This window comes from Dipodomys spectabilis, unplaced genomic scaffold, assembly GCF_019054845.1.
Source record: "Dipodomys spectabilis isolate Male_0828 unplaced genomic scaffold, ASM1905484v1 ptg000001l, whole genome shotgun sequence".
Taxonomy (NCBI): Eukaryota; Metazoa; Chordata; class Mammalia; order Rodentia; family Heteromyidae; genus Dipodomys; species Dipodomys spectabilis.
The window spans coordinates 11702955-11724345 of record NW_024870678.1 but is presented as its reverse complement, the minus strand read 5'-3'; the positions used below and the strand labels follow the sequence as shown (position 1 = coordinate 11724345).

General features: G+C 35.3%; 1 protein-coding gene across 1 annotated transcript in view; it reads left to right on the top strand.

Annotated features, from left to right (window-relative positions):
- The window catches only part of Tbc1d32 (TBC1 domain family member 32), a 131694-nt gene that overhangs the window by 106976 nt on the left and 3327 nt on the right, over positions 1-21391 (top strand). The window contains exons 28-32 of the mRNA XM_042669395.1: positions 1022-1091; positions 2580-2695; positions 3446-3600; positions 6668-6808; positions 9705-9893. Of these exons, the coding sequence (XP_042525329.1) occupies positions 1022-1091; positions 2580-2695; positions 3446-3600; positions 6668-6808; positions 9705-9893 (671 nt within the window). The remainder of the gene's footprint in view (positions 1-1021; positions 1092-2579; positions 2696-3445; positions 3601-6667; positions 6809-9704; positions 9894-21391) is intronic.

Sequence of the window (21391 nt, the reverse complement as noted above, 5' to 3'; positions counted from 1 at the left end):
AATGCTTGCTGAAATTTTTCACATGAATGTCAGGAAGGAATAAAAAACTATGGTTGTGCATATTTATAATTCAAGATATTTTATAGTCATTGCATAGTAAAAGTTACAGTATTGTAGATCTTGTTTTTTATGTTTAATGGTTTTGTTTGGTTTTTGTTTGTTCTTTTATATGTGTGGCCAAATAAAATAAATTATTTTGAAGTCAGTTATAGCACTCATTAATTGTACAATGGGGGGTTATAGTGTGACATTTCCACACATAGAAACAAAGTATTCTGATCAACTTCACCCCCTGTATCATTCTGCTTTATCTCATTTCCTTTCTAAAACAATTTCATCAGGTTTTTACTACTTCATTCTCATATGTGAAAACACTGTGGTGACCATTTCATCTTTGTTCACTCTTTTGTGAGCCCTACATCCTCCCACTGGTGCCCACTCCCCCATCCAGATTTGCTCTACTTTCCTATCATTCTTTTTTTTATTTCGTTTTTTTTAGTGTTTATTAACTTCACCAAGGGTATTTTAAATATGTATATATTGCGTTTTGCTCAGAATTACTGTGTGTGTGAGTACAGAATCCTGTCTTCTCATCTGCTTGGCTTTTTTGCTCACTTCTGAGGCTCTACTTTTTGAGACACAACTCCAGTTCCTGCTTTGTGCTGGTTAATTGGAGATGAGAGTCTCCAATGAGATGGATTTGTCTAGCCATACTATAATCCTTAGAATTCAGACTCCTAAGTAGTTAGGATTTCAGTCATGAGCCACAGGTACCTGGCTTATTAGTTATTTTAAAATGTGATTAAAAATGCTTTTTATAAGAGAAAAGTTACTTATAAAAGTTCCCTTTTAATTCCTTTGAAAATATAACTGGCAGCTCTTATAAAAGAACAAATTCATCAGTGTCTCCAAAATTCACATTAAATATGTAAAAATATTGCTTTCATCAATTTTCAATTAAAATGTGATTATTATGCAGACTTTTATACATTTTTATAACTCAGTTTTCTATTGTTTCTAGCCACGGATGCAAATGTGAAGAATGAAAGTCTTTCATCTGTACAGCAGCTTGGCATTAAAATGACTGTCAGGTATACAAGGAAATAATCTCCCTTTTGCACTCTGAGAACTCATCTGCGTGATATGTGCTTAATAATATTTAACAACCAACCATTTTGTATTCTTTAAATGCAAAGTTTATCACTCAGAAAAGAATAACTTTATCTTCCAGTATATTGGCTCATGATTAAATTATCTCTGCCTGTAAATCAGTTATAGTGCATTATTATTCCAGAGGCTAATTACAGTGTGTTTTAGACTCAAAGACTATCAGATTTTCCCCAAAAATAGCATTGTAAAAATCACCACATTGGTAACACAATCATGCCATTTTCTAAAATGTGATTAGTCCTAATTGTCAGACTAACATGAAGTGTACAAAAGTACCTTAAGAACAAGAGTTGGAAGTTAAAATGAAGATACTCAAATTATAGTTTGAATTTTTTAAGTCATACTGCCATTGCCAGAAGAAATAGGCATGCTTAGTCACAAACTGGGGATTAAGACTAAGTCACTGCAATTCTGCTTCTTGTCTATTAAAGGAGGCTTTGAACCATCCCATTTTAATGTTAGGGTCAGCTTCACAATCAAGTCTATGATAGAAACACGTGAGAGTCATTACAAAAGCTGTTTTACAAATGCATGATGCAATGACTTCATTCCACCTGAACTCTTAATTATGTTCTCCAACTCTATACTCCCTTCACATGCAAATAGTTTGTGGGCCCCTATTTCCTTTTAGAAATGTTTGCTTATAACATGAGCAGTGTAGTCACATATTTTAAATGGTTTATTTGTAGGAAGTAAATGGAAAACTTTTCTTTTCCTTTTTTCTTTCTTTTTTGCTAGTACCAGAGTTTGAAATTAGAGCCTCATGGTCCCTCATCTTGCTTGTTCATCCGATTCTCTACCACTTTTTTTTTTTTTTTTTTTTTTTGCTAGTTACTTTAGAAATACAGTCTTGCAGACTCTTCTACCTGGGCTCACCTTGAGCTTCCTGAGCTTCTGGGTCTTAGCTGCCTCAGAAGTAGCTAGGATTATAGGAGGGAGACACTAGCACTCAGAAAAAGTTATTTATAACGTACTGTTTGGGTACACTGCAGTGTAAGTCAGGCTGGTAGCACATGTTAAACCACTGAAAATGAATTTGTTTGTCTCTTAAGACTGAAAGCACCTGAGTTCTCTTACAGTGATGATCAAGTTAAGTCTTAATAAGGTTTCAAAAGGAGCACATGTGGGGAAAAAAGGAGCATGTTATGATTTTCCTTGAACAATTGTTACATTCATTGTACTAAACATATAGGAGTTTTTAATACTGTAAATGCTGATGTACAAATATCTTAACCAGGACATGTAGAGTTTTGTATCCTGAATGGTATATGTAAAATAGTTATGCTAAAAGTAGAATTTTGAAAACTCGAAACCTTGAGATCTGAAAAGGAATATAGTTGATGCATTAAAACAATGAATGTACAGTTTTTTATGGCCTTCTTTTTTTTTTTTTTTTAAAAAAAACATAGGTATGGTAAGTTTCTCAACTTGTTGAAAGATGGTGCAGAAAATGACCTTGCCTTGCTTTTAAAGCACTGTGAGAAATTCCTGAAACAGCAGCAGTCTCCTGTGAAATCTTCACTTCATATCCTTTGGAGTGGATTCATAAGTGCTTGATCTTTCTTCAGTGTTTTACATACTTTTTGATGAGATCCGTTACCACATTTATATAGTAAAGTAATATTTTAAATTATTGTGTGACTTGTTACAGTATATCCTTAATGGTATTTTGTTTTGTATTGTAAACATGAATTTTATTAATTTGAGCCAACATTTGATCTCATTGAATCTTAAATTGAACAAAATCATTAGAAGGTGTTTTCACACAAAAATCTAAGTGTTTTGCAAAGAGGTTTTGTTGATCCCTACTAGAGCTGCTGCTCTGTTACCCTGCTGATGTCCTTTTGTAGTTTCATTTGAATTGTTGGCTCAAGGGAAAATAAAACCAGGAAATGGTTATTTAAAAATTATATAGGTTCTATTATGCTTGGTCATACCAGTTGTTTAGCAAGGAAGGCAGGAGGGTACTGCTGTATCAATGACTTAAATAAGCAGCTTTACAGAACAGTGTCTTTTTCCTTCAGCTGCTCTTCACCTTGAATTCCTCTGGATATGTAAGCAAATAGTATGTTAAAGTAGTAATTATAGAAGTGATTTACTTTTTATTAATAACTTACTTCCACAGCTTGAATAGTTTGTAAATTGAAGATACAATGAGTACTACATTCAATCAGTATTTTAGTTCCCAAGGAAGATCCTGGAAACGAATATTCATGAAGTTCTTTATATCTCAACTTGTAAGATACTGCAGAAGTTCCTTAACTGTGGTTTCCAGTCTGCCTTCAAGGAAATTACCCTGGCCATGACTGGTTTGCATCTTCTCTGTTCATGATAATGTTGGGGGATAAAGAGAAAACATTCCAGTTTCTTCAGCAGTTCTCCCGGCTTCTCACCTCTGCTTTCCTTTGGCTACCAAGACTACATATTTCTGTAAGAGCTACATATTTCTGCCTGTCTGCCTGCCTGCCTGCCTGCCTGCCTGCCTTGCTTCCTTGCTTGCTTGCTTGCTTGCTTGCTTCTGTCCTTCCTTGCTTCCTTCCTTCCTTGCTTCCTTCCTTCCTTCCTTCCTTCCTTTTTTGGTCAGTTGTGGGGTTTGAACTCAGGACCTGGGTGCTATCCCTGAGTTCTTTTACTCAAGGCTAGCTCCTCTTTCACTCTGAGCCAATTCTGGTTTTTGAGTGGCTAATTGAAGATAAGAGTCTCACAGAGACTTTCCTGCCTGGGCTGGCTTTGAAACATGACCCTTATATCTCAGCCTCCTGAGTAGCTAGGATTATAGGCATGAACTAAAAGTGCTACACTTTTTGTCTCTTTTCTAAGGAAGCTTTATTATTTTAGCAATTTTCTTACATGAATGCTTTTTGAGTCATTTTCTTTGAAGATATAAATTGTATATTTTGCCAATATTTGATGTCTTACTGAATGATAACTAAAGCTTATAGAAGCATTTTCACAACAAAATAGTTCAAAATTTAAGTTTAATAGTTAGAAACCCATTGTTTAATGAAATAGTAAAGTCTAGATATAAGAAATAAATGTGTATTTTTTGTTGTTTTGGTAGAAAAATTACCTTAATGGTTAAATTATAGAAGAAAATCATTTATTAATTTGAAATTGTAACCATATTTTATAGAGGAATAGACCCGTTCTTTAGTATGCATTTTGAAAATCCATACTGAGCTTTTATTGAAGTACTTTCATTAATAACTTATTTCCATAGCTTGAATAGTTTGTAAATTCTCAGATTATTTTAGAGGAAAGTATGCCCCTCAGTTTTATTTATGTTTCTGTTCATTTATGTTTCTGTTTATTGAATCTTGTTAACATACTCATTTTGGGGAAAATTCCAATACTACATCATCTATACTAATACTTTTCAAACCCCTTCTATGGGCGTGTGGTATGTGGACATTGAAATTCTTTATTACTATTATGTACAATTCTCAGAAATTATTAGCTAAATTCACTTTAAAATTTGTTTAGGGTTGGAAATGTGCCATTAGTGCTAGAATACTTGCCTAGCATGCATGAAGACCTGGATTCGATTCCTCAGTATCACATGAGCAGAAAAAGCTGTAAGTGGTGCGGTAGCTCAAGTGGTAGAGTACTAGCCTTGAGCAAAGGAAGTTCAGAGACAGTACTTAGGCCCTGAGTTTAAGCCCCAGGACTGACAAAAAAAATTATATTTATTAAATGCATTCATTATACAAGTAACCATTAGCAAAATGCATTAGATTTCACAAGAAGGAAATCAATGGATATTAATTCTTAGTCTGTATTATATTTAACTACTCAACAGCATATTTTTTCCTAGAGATCGATGTGAAGTGACACTAAGATGTCCATTTAATATGCTAGCTATGTCTTCATTCATCACTATATAGAATTACCATATTCTTGTCCATATGTGATATCTCCTAGAGAACCTATCAGAATAAAAAGTGATAATTTCTGTGGTGTATTTTTCCCTACAAATCGATATTTGTGCAATGTGAAATGATAAATCATTGTCATTACAAAACACAAAAGCACTGATAAGTCAGGGTGGTAATTTCAGAAACTTTATTATATATGTCTGATTTACATCTCTAAAAATACTATACAATGAAGTTACAAAGAATCCTTCATATTTTAAACCCTATGTTATTTGTTATTTATGGGTTTGATTTGTCTTAATTTTGAAGTATCAAGTTTCTTTTTTTTTAAAGAAGTTTTTAATGTGAGAATACTGTACAGAGGAGGGATTACAGTTACATGAGCAAGGTAATGAGTACATTTCTTATCAAGCATTGTTGTCGCCTCCTTTGTTTTTCCCCTAGCATCCCTTCCCTCCCATCTCCACAACACTCCCTCTCTTCCCCCCTCCCCACCCCCCGGCTAAATTGTAAAGTTCGTTTTTTAACATAGCGTTTCTTTTATTAAAAAAGTTTTAGGAGTCAGGTGCTGGTGGCTCATGCCTGTAATCCTAGCTAATCAGGAGGCTGAAATCTAAGACTTGTGATTCCAAGCCTGTCAGTCTGTGATACTCTTAAATGGAGCTGTGGCTCAAATGTTAGCCTTGAGCAAAAGAAATTCAGGGATAACACTCAGGCCCTGAATTAAAGCCCCAGGACCCCCCTGCCCCAAACATTTTAAGATAGGATTTATCCAGTAAAGTCTTCATATCTAATTTAATGACCAGTTTTATTGGCATAATTGCTATTCATGTTTTCTTGATACTTGATTCAAAATTTGCTGGTAACCAGTTCAAAATTGCTAGAAAACAGTTATTCTTTGCTAAAAACAGTTATGTGGGCAGTTGTTGAATTTGTAGTAATACTAGATAAAAACATTATTGACCATTCATGACAAATTATGACTAAGAGCTCAACTGAAATAAACCCAATCACAAAAGCATTGCTGACGGAAATCCAAGTTTGTAAATAAACATATGCATATGTTATAAACACATATATAATATAAAATAAAAATATGTATACAATTATACATTACATATAACATAGTTGCCCTGAGAACTTTGGGTGAATTATGCATTTTGCTCCAGGATTAGAGTTAGATTTTATTGTAGAGTTCTACATGGGGGTTGTTGTTAATTCAGGTTTAGATTTGATTTAATATCAACATATAAAACGAAGCAAACATCCCCAAATCTAACTAAAGCCTTTTTTAACATTAGGCCAGAAATAGCAAGCATATTGAAATACACTACACCTTTATATATAAAGTATTCACTACTCATTCACTCACTCGTGTTTATTTGTTCATCTAGCACCCTTCTTCATCATTCTACAGACTTTGAAGTTACCAAAATTTCAAAGTTTTATCTTTCTCCTGTGATTTAGCAATGTATATAATTCTGCTTTTATTGAGACTTTATATTTTTATTTATATAATTATAATGACTACAATAACTTGTTATACCACCACATAAACAACACATTCGATTATTTTCAATTACATGTATATTCACTGGTTCCAATTTCTCTGTTTTCCATAGCGGTATCTACCTGTTGACACCATAGAATCGGGCATACATCCAGTCTATTTCTGCAGCACTCACTCTATTGAAATGCTCCTGAAGGCTGAGCTTCCGCTTGTGTTTTCTGCATTTCATATGTCTGGCTTTGCCCCATCACAGGTAATCTATGAGGAGCAGCAACTTTTCAGTCCTCTGTGTGGCCCTTAAAGAAAACTCTGTTCTAATCAACTATAGTCAATAATTAGCCAGCAAAAGAGCTAGAAGTGGAGATATGGTTCACATGATAGAGTATCAGCTATGAGGTAAAAAACTGAATGAAAGCATGAGGCCCTGGATTCAAGCTTCAGTACCAGCATAATATATAGATATAAATATATAGACAGATAGAGATATCCAAAAATTCTGAGAAAAACTTGCAATATGCTTAATCCTAATCTTACCAGTTTAGAAGTTAAAAGGAAAATTTGAATTTATCAATTACCAGTTTGCTATACCTTTAACAATTTGAAAATTAATACAAGTAGTAGATTTGTTTAATAAAAATTGAATTATTTCTGAGCAGTCACATTCTTTTTATCAAACATAAAAAATACTTTTTACTCGATTCCCATGTGAGCTTCATTTTATCTTAATAAGTACAAATCATTGCCTTACTTATATTGCTTCACATTTTATTGCTAATTAAAATATGTGAAAACAGGATAAAAGTAACTAAATAGGTATATGTGATTAAATAATCATTTGCTTACAAATTTTATGTTTCAAAGCTCATTTATTTTGATATAATTAGGACTAGCACTTTTTGAAGTATGTTTTTAAACACTAGGGATTGAGTAGTAAAGGATTTGTGGGAAGATCTCTAGAGTAAAATAGCATGTAAAACTAGAGTATTAAAAATTAAACATAGAAATATATATTTGCTAATTAGAGTTTAAGAGTAATGAGATTGTTAAAGTAAAAAACAAGGCTGAATATATTCTGTTTTTGAGCAGGCAACAAAAAAATCACATTCTAATTAAAGTTTTGAACAAATTATCATTTCTTGGGGTTACAATGTATCTTGTTATTTTCTTTTTTTTGGTGCCAGTCCTAGAGCTTGAACTCAGAATCTGTGCTCTGTCCCTGAGCTTTTTTTTTTTTTTTGGTTAAGACTAGTGCTCTAGTACTTGAGCCATAGCTCCACTTCTAGCTTTTTAATGGTTAATTGGAGATATGAATCTCACAGACTTTCCTGCCCAGGATGGCTTTGAACCACAATCCTCAGATCTGTTTCCTGAGTATCTAGGATTACAGGCATTAGCCACTAACTCCCACCACTACCATGTATCTTTAATACTTCATCTTTTATCATTCCTTGTAGTCACTATTCTATGTCATTAATTATTGTGCTTTAGTATGTCAGCAAGTGTCCTAGGATACATAATGGTTACCTGTCTTACATCACAAAAGCCTGATCATAGGCAACTATTTTGCACTTTCTGAAAATGTAAAATTGTCTGAACAAATCTAGAGCTACAGCAAAAATATACCCTTGTAGCTATCATTACTTGTAGTTTAAGGAATGTTTCCCAATTGTATTTAATTTCCACTTTGTAGCCTTTATTATATGATTGATGGATTTGTCTAGAATAGTGAAAAAGTACTATGTTGTTTCATTCACCTGGCTGTGGTACTTGGTTACTACAGACAGAGCAAATTAATATTCCGTATTTGTCCTTTAAAAGCAGAACCAAAAACTCAATATTGAATCAGAAAAATAAAAGGCAACTTTCAATACTTATTCAAAAATGTATTTTAATGGACAAAATGGTGGAAGCAAAAAAAGAGAAAAATAATAAGCCACTATATTTGCTCTCTTCCCCTTCCCCATCCTCTGATGTAAAATAAAAATTGGCTCACTTATGAGAAATTTTCAATAAAGAGTAGTTTGGAAATTATAATAAAAGAGAAAATGTTATAACATAATTTTTACCAATCTAGAATAACAAAGTGCCATAACCTGAGTGATTAAAACAATGTGGGTTTATTTTCTAGTACTTTAGAGGATAGAAACCCAAACATCAGAGTGTCCCCAGTGTTTGCTCACTCTGGAGGGAACCTGCTTTGAGCCTTTCCCAGCATGTAGTCATCCAGAGTTCCCCAAGCTTTGAGGCCCACCAGCCCAGTCCTCCATCTTCACATGCTATTCTCCTTGGCACCTTTTCTTGGTGGTCTTACTAGGCATGTTTGTCTCTGTCCCTTTTCCCTTCTTATTATGACACCAGTCATATTGACTGAGTGCTTCCCCTAAGGAACTCCTTAGTATTTCCAAGCAAGGTCACATGGGAATGAGGACTTTGATGTATCTTTTGGGGATGCATGAGGGGGTTCAGTCTGCAATAATGTACTAAAATGCTAACAGGTTTCATCTCTATGTATTTTTCACTTAAAAATTTTTCTTAAGTGTTTGTGTTTCACAATGGGCATGTATGGCTTTTATAGTCTGTGTGAATGTTAATCAAAAAGAAGTTAAACAGGCAAAAACCTCCACCTTTTTGTAAAAGTCTAATTTTCAAGTTACTCTCTACATTTACTCATAATTTATATGTTCTATAATTCTGTTAGGTTTAAATTATTTTCTGATTTAGCAACAGTCCATTTGCATTAATGTAACATTTAACAATCTGTCATCTGCATAATTACACATCTGTGATTATAGGTGGAATAGAAAAACTCCCATCTCTGAATTAAAATATTCTCAGCATTTGTGATCTGTGGAGAGCAACCACTATTATTGGTAAGAGGGAGACTATGTTCCCTAAGAGGACTTCCAGTAATTGGTAGATGAAGAGTACGACTATCATCACTTACCCTTAACTTCTGTGTCCAAAAGCCATGAATTGTCTCACACATTAAGCATAGAGGAAAAGTATAGTTATTAGGCAAAAATACAGAATTCCTTTCTATTTTGGTTAACTGTAAGACTTTTCATTGGTTTTGGCCTTGCAGTTTCTGTTTTTTTGAAAGTCAGTGTGATCTTGTAAGGTTTTTAATGAACCTTTCTTCTTTTTTCAAGATTTGCCTACAGTGGATATCACAGTGTTTTTGGAATTATTTAGATTGGATGGAAATATGCCATTATATTGCTACTTGTATTTTCCTTGGTCCTGATTACCAAGTGTATACCTGCATTGCTATATTCAAACATCTACAGCAAGACATTCTACAGCACACTCAGACTCAAGATCTGCAAGTTTTCCTTAAAGTAAGTATGTTCATATTGAGGGACGTAGTAGATAGCTTTGGATACTTAATTTCAGGTATTCTTTAGCTATTCATCCAATTCCAAGAAAACTCCCCATTGCAGAGATGAAGTGAGGCACACAGTTCGGTGAGTTGCGTAAGTTATGCAGCTAGCACTGAGATGTGATTTATGCTGTCTGAATCCAAAACTTGCTCTTAACTAGCATACTCTACAGAAACACTTCAAAACATATTGCTATGCCTTATTTTGATTAATAAAAGTTTACCATAGTAATGTCAATGCTAAGGTTTAATATTCATCATTATGTTAATACTAAGGTTTAATACTTCTTAAAATCATTAATGTATTTACTAAGCCTTCATTTTTAAAATATTTTTCTAACTTTCCATTTTTTTAATTGTGAAAATACTGTATGAAGGGGGTACAATTACATGGGCAAGATAATGAGTACATTTCTTATCAAGCATTGTAGCCTCCTCCTTTGTTTACCCTTCCCATCCTTCCCCCGCCCCCTCCCCATAACTTTCCATTTTTATAACAGGTCTTAACTGTCATGTTCTGTAGTATTTTTCAGTAAAATTCAGTTGTTTATATAATCACTGTAATATGACCTTGCAAGGCCAAGACTAGGAACTCTGTAGTGTATTAATACATCCCTATTTACAATTCTCAATGGAAATCCAACTATTTGTTTAGTTATATTTTTTCCAGTTTAAAAGTGTTCCTCTACTCCTGTTTCTTTCAACATCCTATAAGTACATACACATTTACCAAAATCAGTATTTATCATTTGCTATTTATCTAAGTCACAAAATACTTTCTGTGTTAATCAATTTTACATTAGGTACTTGCTAGACTATTTCCCATTTAATATTAAAAAATGCTAACCATTTAAAATTATGAAACTATCAAGCATTTATATTTCATAAATCCTGCATTCAAATACATATAATATTAATTATATATTATTAATATAACAATACTATTCTTATAAGTACTAAAAATTAATTAATATAGATTAGTTCTGGTGTGGTTTATTTAAATATACATTTATATACTCAACTACTCCATTAAGCCCTGTAGTTACATAGTGTTTGCAAAATATATAAACGTATGTACACAGTTTTCAGTCATCTACATGTTTTCTACTAATGAATGAAATAATTTTATTTTATTTTCCCCTGAGAACATTCCTCAAGTCAAGAATAGATGCATTCAACTGTAGGTATAGGGACAACACCGTGGAAATTATGCTTTAGGCTTCCAGAGTCAAAAATCTCAGAAAATACTTTTTTATTAGTTCTCCATGTAACTATATACTTTAGCAGTAGGAATATTCTTAAATAAGTTATTGCTTACTTTATCACATTTCCATGATTGTGTGTGTGTGTGTTGGTCGTGGGGCTTGAACACTGGGCCTGGGCACTGTCCCTGAGCCCTTCTGCTCAAGGCTAACACACTACTTCTACCACTTGAGTCACAATGCCACTTCTGACTTTTTCTGTGATTAATTGGAGATAAGAATCTTATGGACTTTCCTGCCTGGACTGTCTTTGAACCATGATCCTCAGAGCTCAACCTCCTGAGTAGTGAGGATTTCAGGCCTGTAATCTAGCACCTGGCTTATGAGTGCTTTTAAGAAGCAGGAATAGAGGGCTGGGAAGGTGGCTCAGTGGTAGAATGCTTGCCTTGCATGCATGAGGCCCTGGGTTCGATTCCTCAGCACCACATAAGAAAAAAAGCCGAAAGTGGCACTGTGGCTCAAGTGGTAAAGCGCTAGGTTTGAGCTGAAGAGCTGAGGGACAACGCGCAGGACCAGAGTTCAGGCCCCACGACCGGCCCCCTCCTCTCCCCCCCCCCCCCAAAAAAAGAAGCAAGAATAGAATAGAATGGAGGATGGGGGCAATTGCACAGTAAGCACAAGGCCCTGAGTTCAAACCCAGTAACCACCATGGAAGAAAAAAAATTAGGAGAAAAGATGAAACAGAACAGAGAACTTTAACATTTGTTGTATATATTTTTGCCTTTAGTTTCTGTTTGTAAAATGAACTTGTACTTCTTTTATAATAGATACTTTTTCAAAAGAGACATTGATTCATCAGATAAAACAAGTAGAACTTACAAATTCAAATAATCAGGCCCAACTGAATTAGCTTTTAAAATATTGTGAATCACAACTCTGTTATGCTTTCAGTTATTATTGGTTACTCTGAGAACCTGTGAATAACTAGATGTTTCCAAAATACAGAAAATACATGATTCTTTTCTTGATTAAAATTTCATATGTTGACAGGAAGTGAGAAAGTTTCATGACAAAGTCATTGATTGCTTATGAATTAAAATCAGTGTGAAATGTAGTATAGGGAGGAAATATCAGCCCATTGGTGGTGGTTTTGATTTAGGTGCCAGTTATCAAATCAGGTACCTAAATATATAGACTCCTTGTCTGTATTTCTAATAGACCACCAAAAGCTCTCTATGATTCTAGATCAAGCTATGACACTTAGAAAGTAATAGGTGCTTCTATGGGCAAGGAGAAGAAACCCTTGTATTTTTTTTTCTTCTCATAAAACCATTAAACTTTCAGATGCATGCTATATGTATGTTGATATCAGCATGTTATTTTCCTGGCCTGTTCATAATATCATTGTCGATACAACAATGCAGATTGAATAATTGGATAGTTAAATGCATTGTCCCCAGCCTCTGTAGTGAATAATAAATGAATGTTGACCGAAGCAACATCCTTAAAATATGCTGAAGAGCTCAACTTTGTACCTGCATTTTCAAAAAACTTTTGGGGGTGCGAGAGTAGTAGGGATCCCAACCTTTTTTTATATGTGCAATTGATGGCTCTGAAAATCCATAGGCATCTTAGTTCCACAGAGAAAATTGTTCAACAAAACATCTTCTACAACTGCTAAATTAGCTAGAGAATCTAAACTTCCTTTTGTCTTTTGTTTTTTTACATATCTAAAAACCTTTTAGTGGTCTGAGTCATCTAGAATAGACATGCACGTACACAAGTAGCTTTAATGGAAGTTTACCTTACTGGTAGTTATGTGAAAAAGCTAAGTGCTTTGGTAGCCTGGCTGGGCTTCATTCCCCTCTCCCATGCTAATAAGCTGGCAGTGATGGTGTCTGTAAATGTTTCCTGGGGACATACTTCACAGAAATGCCAAGATAGACAATATTTCTTTCCAGACCAAACTGGTCTGTGAAGGCTCAAAATACTTAATTAGAATGCCATAACTAAGTCCTGCATATTATGGAAAAATTAATTTATAATTAGGAAAAAATCAGATTAATTTCAACCCTATCAGTAAATTGTCAGGAGGGATGTTTTGTTGGTGCAGTTGCAGCTGGTGTTTTCGGAAGATGTTGACGGGCTGAAAATGGAGATTAGACTGAGAAAAACCGATTGAATACTGGATTTAAGAGGACAGTGCATTCACGGTATTAAAAACAATCCATATGAGGAAAATAAATAAAACAAATCCAGTACAATGTCAACTGTGTTTTGGATATGTTTTCCACATTTCCCTATATCATGTGTGTATAGCTGAATTCAGAATTTAGACTCTAGCTTTGTCTGTCACTTGTTATGTTTTGGTTTCCTCATCTGTATAATCGGGGATGGAATAGTTACTACCACACAGAGTGGTTAAGAAATCACATGATATCCAGAAAATACTTGTAGAACATTATCTGGAACAGAACAAGTACTTTGGGAAATTGGAAGTTGTTGACTTCTACACCCCTTTCCCTACCCTTTCTTGTTCTTACTTCTTTGTTGAGAACAGAGATGTGTAGAGAATACAGTAAAGGAAATGGGCTTCTAAGCCACAGTTAGTCTTTTGTCTGCTTTTCTCCCCCAACTTTTCCCCAATCTCTGGGACCTTTTAGTATGTGACATCACATAAGCCATAGCCTGGGCATAACCTTCCCACCTTGCCAGACACATCTACTTACACTGTATCCAACCAGCAACTCAGCCAGGATTGACTTATCTGGCAATGTAAACTCTAACCTTGGCATGGAATTCCAAGTTGGCATACAGTCACTTGAAAGCATTTCTGTAGATACTCTATTTTTTTGTTAAAAATTTTGTTATGATTCATTAATAACACAAAGGGAGGGTCGTGTAAAAATTTCTATAGAGATGTGCAGTATGTGTGATTAAACTCATCTCCTCTAATTAGCACATGCAACAACGTACCCTGCAGTTAGTCTTTGATCTCATGAAACACGTAGTGTATGAACACCACATTCTAACCAGAAGCACACACATTACCTAAACTACCCTTGTTCCTAAAGATCATATATTTTGGCTCTGCCTCATGCCTATGAAGACAAAATTGACACAGTAGTGGCATGAGTGGTATTAATTCTTACTTAACCTGAAATCTTTGAATGCATACAAATGCTCCATTGGAGCCTTTTAGTTAAAATAGAAACCGAAAGGCTAACACTAGGGGTCCAAGTTTGAAAGATTTAAAGTCCCAGAATTTCTAATTGTATTGAGCAGCTCACAAGTAACATACTAGAAGAAACTGTATGTGTAGATTCTTTTCTTAATACATTTTTATTGTGAAAATGCTGTACAGAAGGGTTACAGTTACATGAGCAAGGTAATGAGTACATTTCTTATCAAGCATTGTTGCCTCCTCCTTTGTTTTTCCCCTACCATCCCTTCCCTTCCCCATTTTGTTCAAGAAGTCTTGATAGGTCAGCGGCAACACGCACAACAATCATCTTTACCAAGGGTAAAAAGCAGAGCTATAGTCGTCAACCCACCTTCTGTGAAGTGTTTCCTGTGAGGTATAATATGAATGCACACTGTTTGCTGATAGTATTTATTAATTATATGTTAAGTTCTACACTTTTTGTAGAATCAGTTCTATATCCGTTTAGTTCACTCAAAATGACTTTTTCTTCTATAAACTCACTTTAGTAAAGAGCTATTATGCTAAAAATCACCTGATAAAAGCATTGATAATTAAGTATTTGGAAATGAATCTATCATAACATACCTGAACTTAGTCCAGACATCATAAAACCAAGTCACAATTGCTATTTTATCTCTTTTGATGTTTCTGCACCTGCATCTATTTGCCACTAAAAAGCCTCATGTTCAAAGCTTGCCTTGGAATTTCAAGCTGGCTTATACCTAAGAACATTTCTGTTCCTGTAATTCTGTTCTGTAATTTGGTTCCTGTAATTTTTTTTCTTTTAAAATTTTATTTAGCACCCAATAATACAAGAGGAATTCATGCAGAAAATTCCATAGATGTGTACAATGTGCTTTGAGCAAGTTACCATAGATGTATACAATGTGCTTTGAGCAGGTTACCTCCCATTTCCTCAATGTTCTTTCTCCGTGGGTCTCCTTGAAAGCAATATTTGCTGTGTTTCGCAATACTACCATAAACACTTCTGGAAAGTAGTCTCATCATCTTCACTCTCCACACCCTCTCCATCTCTTTTCCATCTTAGTGTTCTCCTCCTCCTCTGCTGTGCTTTCACACACTGAAGACCCATTACTGTTATTTTTTTAAAATCGTTTTTAGATGTAGGTTCCACATGTTAGCAATAAATGTGATATTTGGCTTTTGAGCTTGGCTTATTTTGTTCAATATGACAGTCTCCAATTATATGCATTTTCCTGCAAACGGTACAGTTTTATTCTTCTTTAGTGTAGACTAATACTCCATTTTGCATACGTATCATATTTTCATTATCCATACATTCATTGTTGGATTCCTAGGTTAATTCTCCTGCTTGACTATTGTGGATAGTTCTCAGATGGGTATGCAGATATACTGATTTAACTTCACCTGATACTAAGAACGTGTGTAAATACAGGCATAGCATGCTTTCCATGGGCATGTTACTGAGAATATGTAATAAATTTGTTTTTGAGCAGTACCACCCCCCCCGCCCCCGCATTTGCTCCCAGTTTTTCCCCTCCTGATTCTCCCAAGTTGTATAGTGTCTAGTTAGAGTATCCTTGCTGAATTGGTTCACCCTTTGTCCCACCGTTTCTGTGTATCTTCATATCTTAGATGAAGGTTCCCTTACGTTTTTGGTAAGGAGCCTAGAACAGAGATTGGAGTCAATAATTCTTGATGAACTGTCTGTGTTTAAAATATGTCTTCAGTCTGACCAGTAAAGGGATTCCAGCCATTTCAAAGACTGTCAGTTAATTGAAAAGTATGTTCTCATTATTATGGTCACTATTAATACTCAAGTGCTTATTGTATGCCAAGTCCCATGCAAAGGATATTACAGATACTGGCTCTTCAGTTTTTGACTTACTTATTCATTGTGTAACAGCTGTGTCTCAGGCAGTGTTATAATCATAGGATAAGGTCCACACTGTCCTTAAATCCTGAGAGAAGTAGTGGGTTCATGTATAATATTTAAGATACTTTAGGTCTCAAAAAAAAAAAAAAAAAAAAAAGATACTTTAGGTCTCATTGGAGAAATCCAACTTAGTGTGGAAGCCACAGATCCTATTTAGACAAAGCAGCCCGTATGCGCCACTAGAGGGGGCTAAGAATCTACCTGAGTGATATGGAGGAATAAGCTATACACAAAGAAGGGCCACCATCTTGTTAAGTGCGAGCAGGTGAGAGCAGAATACACAGGTGAGAATGAGTTAAGCTCCCTTACAAGAGTCAAGGTGACTACCCAAAACAAGGTGAGGGAAAGAGATGAGACAGAGCACATAGCCTAGAAGACTCTGTTGTCTTTGATGAGCACAGATATTCTAGAATATCTTCAATATTCTAGAATATCTTCAACCTTGAAGATATTCTAGAATATTGAAGCCACAAAACAATCATACACTACTATGGCCCACACTGACACATGAAAAATTCAGGCACAGAGTTGGTAACCCTGCTGAGGTGAGTCCATCTGTTCCGGGTTCTTTATTGACTAGTCTTATGTCCTTTATGAAAGTTCTTAAATTGAGTGGATCTAAATCAAATGCTCTCAGAATGAAAAGTAGCAGATACATTTTAAAGCTCAGTTTCCATACAGGAAAGAGGGAAGGGAGCAGTATATTTCCTCTCTCTGGTGATACAGAATACACATAGAATGGTATCTGCATGAATTCATACAGAGTGGTAATTCCCAAGGCTTTTATATAATCCAAAATTAATGATGGAAACAAATAATTGAAAACATGACAATTGAATTAGCAACTAGGTTCCAAAAGAAAATTCAGTATGCTCAAAGTAAGATTGAGTGGCAGTGGCTGAGGTCAATAATCCTACCCACAAAGGAGGATGAGATATGAAGATTGTAGTTCATACCAGCCCAGGCAGACAAATCTACTATAAATTAAATGATAGTAAAACACTGAAGAAATGTTATAACTGAAATAGAAGACTGCCATCTAATTGGCACACTTATCAGTAAAGTGATCGGCTAAAAGCACTACTAGAAAATATTTGAGATTTGCATTTCTTTTATGGCTAGGGAGGTTGAGCATTCTTCATGTGTCTATTGGCCATCCTTCTTTCCTCTTCAGAGAAGTTTCTAAGTCTCCAGCCCGCTTATTTATTGGGCAGTTGTTTCTTTTAGGATTTGTTGTGGAGGATTTAATAAAAACAACATTGAGATACCACCTCACTCCAGTTAGAATGGCTAAAATCAAGAACTCTAATAACAACAGATGCTGGAGGGGATGTGGACAGAAGGGAACCCTACTGCATTGCTGGTGGGAGTGTAAACTTGTTCAACCACTGTGGAAAGTAGTATGGAAGTTCCTCAAAAGACTCCACATAGAGTTCCCCTATGACCCAGCAATCCCACTTGTGGGCTTTTACCCAAATGTTTACAAACAAGACCACACTAAAGCTACCAGCACAACTATGTTTATTGCAGCACTATTTACTATAGCTAAGATATGGAACCAACCCAGATGCCCTTCATTAGATGAATGGATCAAGAAAATGTGGTATATATACACAATGGAATTCTATGCCTCCATCAGAAAGAATGACATTGTCCCATTTGTTAGGAAATGGAAAAGCTTGGAAAAAATTATATTAAGTGAAGTAAGCCAGGCCCAAAGAAACATAGGTCCCATGGTTTCCCTTATTTGCAATATCTACTGTATGTCTGAGTCAAGCAGAAAAGGTCAGATAAGGTGATGTTAGTGAAATGAACCCTAAGATATGTATTCAAATGTTTTTTTTCTTTCATGCGATTGTTTCTAACACATTTATAAGATGATTTCTTTGTTGCTTTGTATGTCCCTCCCCCACAGTATAACCCCTGCTTTCACTGTATTTGATGTTGGTATAATTTGTGGAGGGGAAGGGGAAAAACAAATCGTTTAAATAGGGATACAGGTGGACCCATTGCAACAATGAGATGTATACAAGTCATTATGTCAAAAACGAACTTTACAACTTTGGTTGGGGGGGAGGAGGGATGGGAAGGATTGGGTGGGGGAGTGGGGGGAGGATGGGAAGGGATGGGAAGGGGAAACAAAGGAGGAGGCTACAATGTTTGATGAGAAATGTATTCATTATCTTGCCCATGTAATTGTAACCTCTCTGTACAGTATTTTCACAATTACAAAAAAGAGAAAAAAAGAAAATATTTGAGATAAGATGAAAAATATTTGACTTTGGAGATTGCAATGAAAATTCAGCTACTTTGAAAAGTTTTCCTCACAACTAAAATTGCCCACAAAGTTTAAATAATGAGCGATGTCACTTAAGAATGCATTTAAATGCATATTTAAATTTTTCTATTATGAAATGAGACCCCAATAACCTTTTGTGCCATTTTTGGGTATCTTTTCAGAGTTATTATCAGATTATTCTTCCTTTACTTTAAAAATAATGTCTAAAATGGGAGCTATGTTTGGAAAAACTACATTCTACAGAAGAAATATACTTAAGCTACATAATAGTTCTGGCTTCCTAGGTAGTTTTATATTTAAAATAAAATAGAACAATAATTAAAAGATATTCAATAGATTATGCTTATTATTTTGCCCAGGAAGGATTATTAGAGCTATTATTCAAGCTTTGTCATTGCCTATTATAATTTACACTTAATGAATAATAAGCAATGATTGGAAAATTATGAAAATGTACTGAAAAATTCCTCTCACAGCTTATCTTTTTTCTGTTAGAATACAACATGATTATAATTCTTTTAGGTGTGCTTTTAGTGAAGAGATGGTCAAAGGCAAATCACATACAACCTGGGGGAAATAGATGTTTATGGGCGTTCCAAACTTACAACAGTAACGTATTTAAAGTAAATTCTTGCTAAGTGTGATGGCACACTTAATTGCAATTACTTGGGATGCTAAGGTAGAAGGATTAGGAGTACATGACCAGACCAGAGAAAATCAGAGACCCTGTCTCAAAAACAAAACACAAAAAGCAAAAGTGGCTCAAGTGATTCACAAGACCTTGGGTCCAATCCCCCAAACCATCAATTGGTTAATAATTAGATAATTGAACATCAAGATTGGGCTTATCCTATTTTTTCCAAAGAAGAGAAGGCTATTTTTTTTTAGAAGTAGTGGTGTCTCATTTTAAAGATTTTTTGCTTTCAGTTAACTTTTTGGTAGGGTCTCATCTTTTGCCCAGCTCTGTTCTTGGGTCATGATCCTTCTACTTATGGCTCCCACATAGCTGGGACCAGAGATGTAAATTGTCATTCCTTGCTTATTTTTTGGCCTCCTTATTCTACGTATCTTACATTACAGGCATCAGCCATTCTAGCCAACCACAGTATTTAAAAAAAAAAATTTATAAAGAGCCAATTTTCTGCCATTCATCAGGTGACATCTTTTTTTTTTCTTTCTTTCTTTCTTCGGCTACCTTGAGATAAAAATCTTACTATGTAACTGAAACCAGCCTTGAACTGAACAGCTTCTGCCTTAAGCTCTTAAGTGTTAGGATTACAGGCAGGTATCCATCATTCCCAGCTGAAAATGTTCCCTCTGATTTCGTTGCTCATGGAGACACGAGCTCATGTTTGCCTCAGTTCTTTTTTTTTTTTTTTTTTTTTTTTTTAATTTTATTTTTTTTAATTTTATTTTATTTTATTTGAGAACATACTGTACAGAGGGGTTACAATTACATGGGCAGGATAATGCATACATTTCTTACCAAGCATTGCAGCCTCCTCCTTTGTTTACCCTTCACCTCCCTTCCCAGCCTCCCCCCTCCCTCCCACCCAATCATACCCCCCCTCCCCCCCCCCCCCCGACATTGTAAAGCTGGTTTTGACATGACATTTTGTACTTCTCATTGTTGCAACAGGTCCACCTGAATCCTTAAACGACTTGTTTGTCCCCATCTCCTCCACATGTTATACTGACATCAAATATAGTGAAAGCGGGGGTTACACTGTGGGGGAGGGACATACAAAGCAACAAAGAGATAATATTATAAATGCGTTAGAAACACATGCATGAAAGAAACAAAAACATTAAAATACATATTTGAGGTTTCGTTTTCCTAACATCACATTATTTGACTTTTTCCGCTTGACTCATACCTATACTAGATATTGCAAATAAGGGAAACCATGGGACCTATGTTTCTTTGGGCCTGGCTTACTTCACTTAATATAATTTTTTCCAAGCCTTTCCATTTCCTAACAAATGGGGAAATGTCATTCTTTCTGATGGAGGCATAGAATTCCATTGTGTATATATACCACATCTTCTTGATCCATTCATCTACTGAGGGGCATCTGGGTTGGTTCCATGTCTTAGCTATGGTAAATAATGCTGCAATAAACATAGTTGTGCTGGTAGCTTTAGTGTGGCCTTGTTTGTGATCATTTGGGTAAATGCCCAAAAGTGGGATTGCTGGGTCATTGGGGAGCTCTATGTGGAGTCTTTTGAGGAACCTCCATACTGCTTTCCAAAGTGGTTGAACAAGTTTACATTCCCACCAACAATGAAGTAAGGTTCCTTTCTGTCCACATCCCCTCCAGCATCTGTTGTTGTTAGAGTTCTTGATTTTTGCTGTTCTAACTGGAGTGAGGTGATATCTCAATGTTGTTTTGATTTGCATTTCTTTTATGGCTAGGGATGTTGAACATTTCTTCATGTGTCTATTGGCCATCCTTCTTTCTTCTTCAGAGAAGCTTCTCTTTAAGTCTTTCGCCCACTTACTTATTGGGCAGTTGTTTCTTTGAGGATTTGTTGTTGGGTGGTTTAATTTTTTGAGTTCCAAGTATATTTTAGATATGAGACCCTTGTCCGTTGTATGGCTAGTAAAGATCTTCTCCCAGTCCGTGGGCTTTCTATTGATCTTGCTAGCTATGTCATTTGCCCTGCAGAAGCTCTGCAACCTTATACAATCCCATTTGTCCAGCCTTTCTTTGATTTGTTGTGTTTCCGGGTCTCTATTCAGAAAATTTCGGCCTGAGCCAAGGAGACCCAGGGTTTCTCCTATTCCATCCTGTAATGTTTTCAGAGTGTCTGCTTTGAGTTCAAGGTCTTT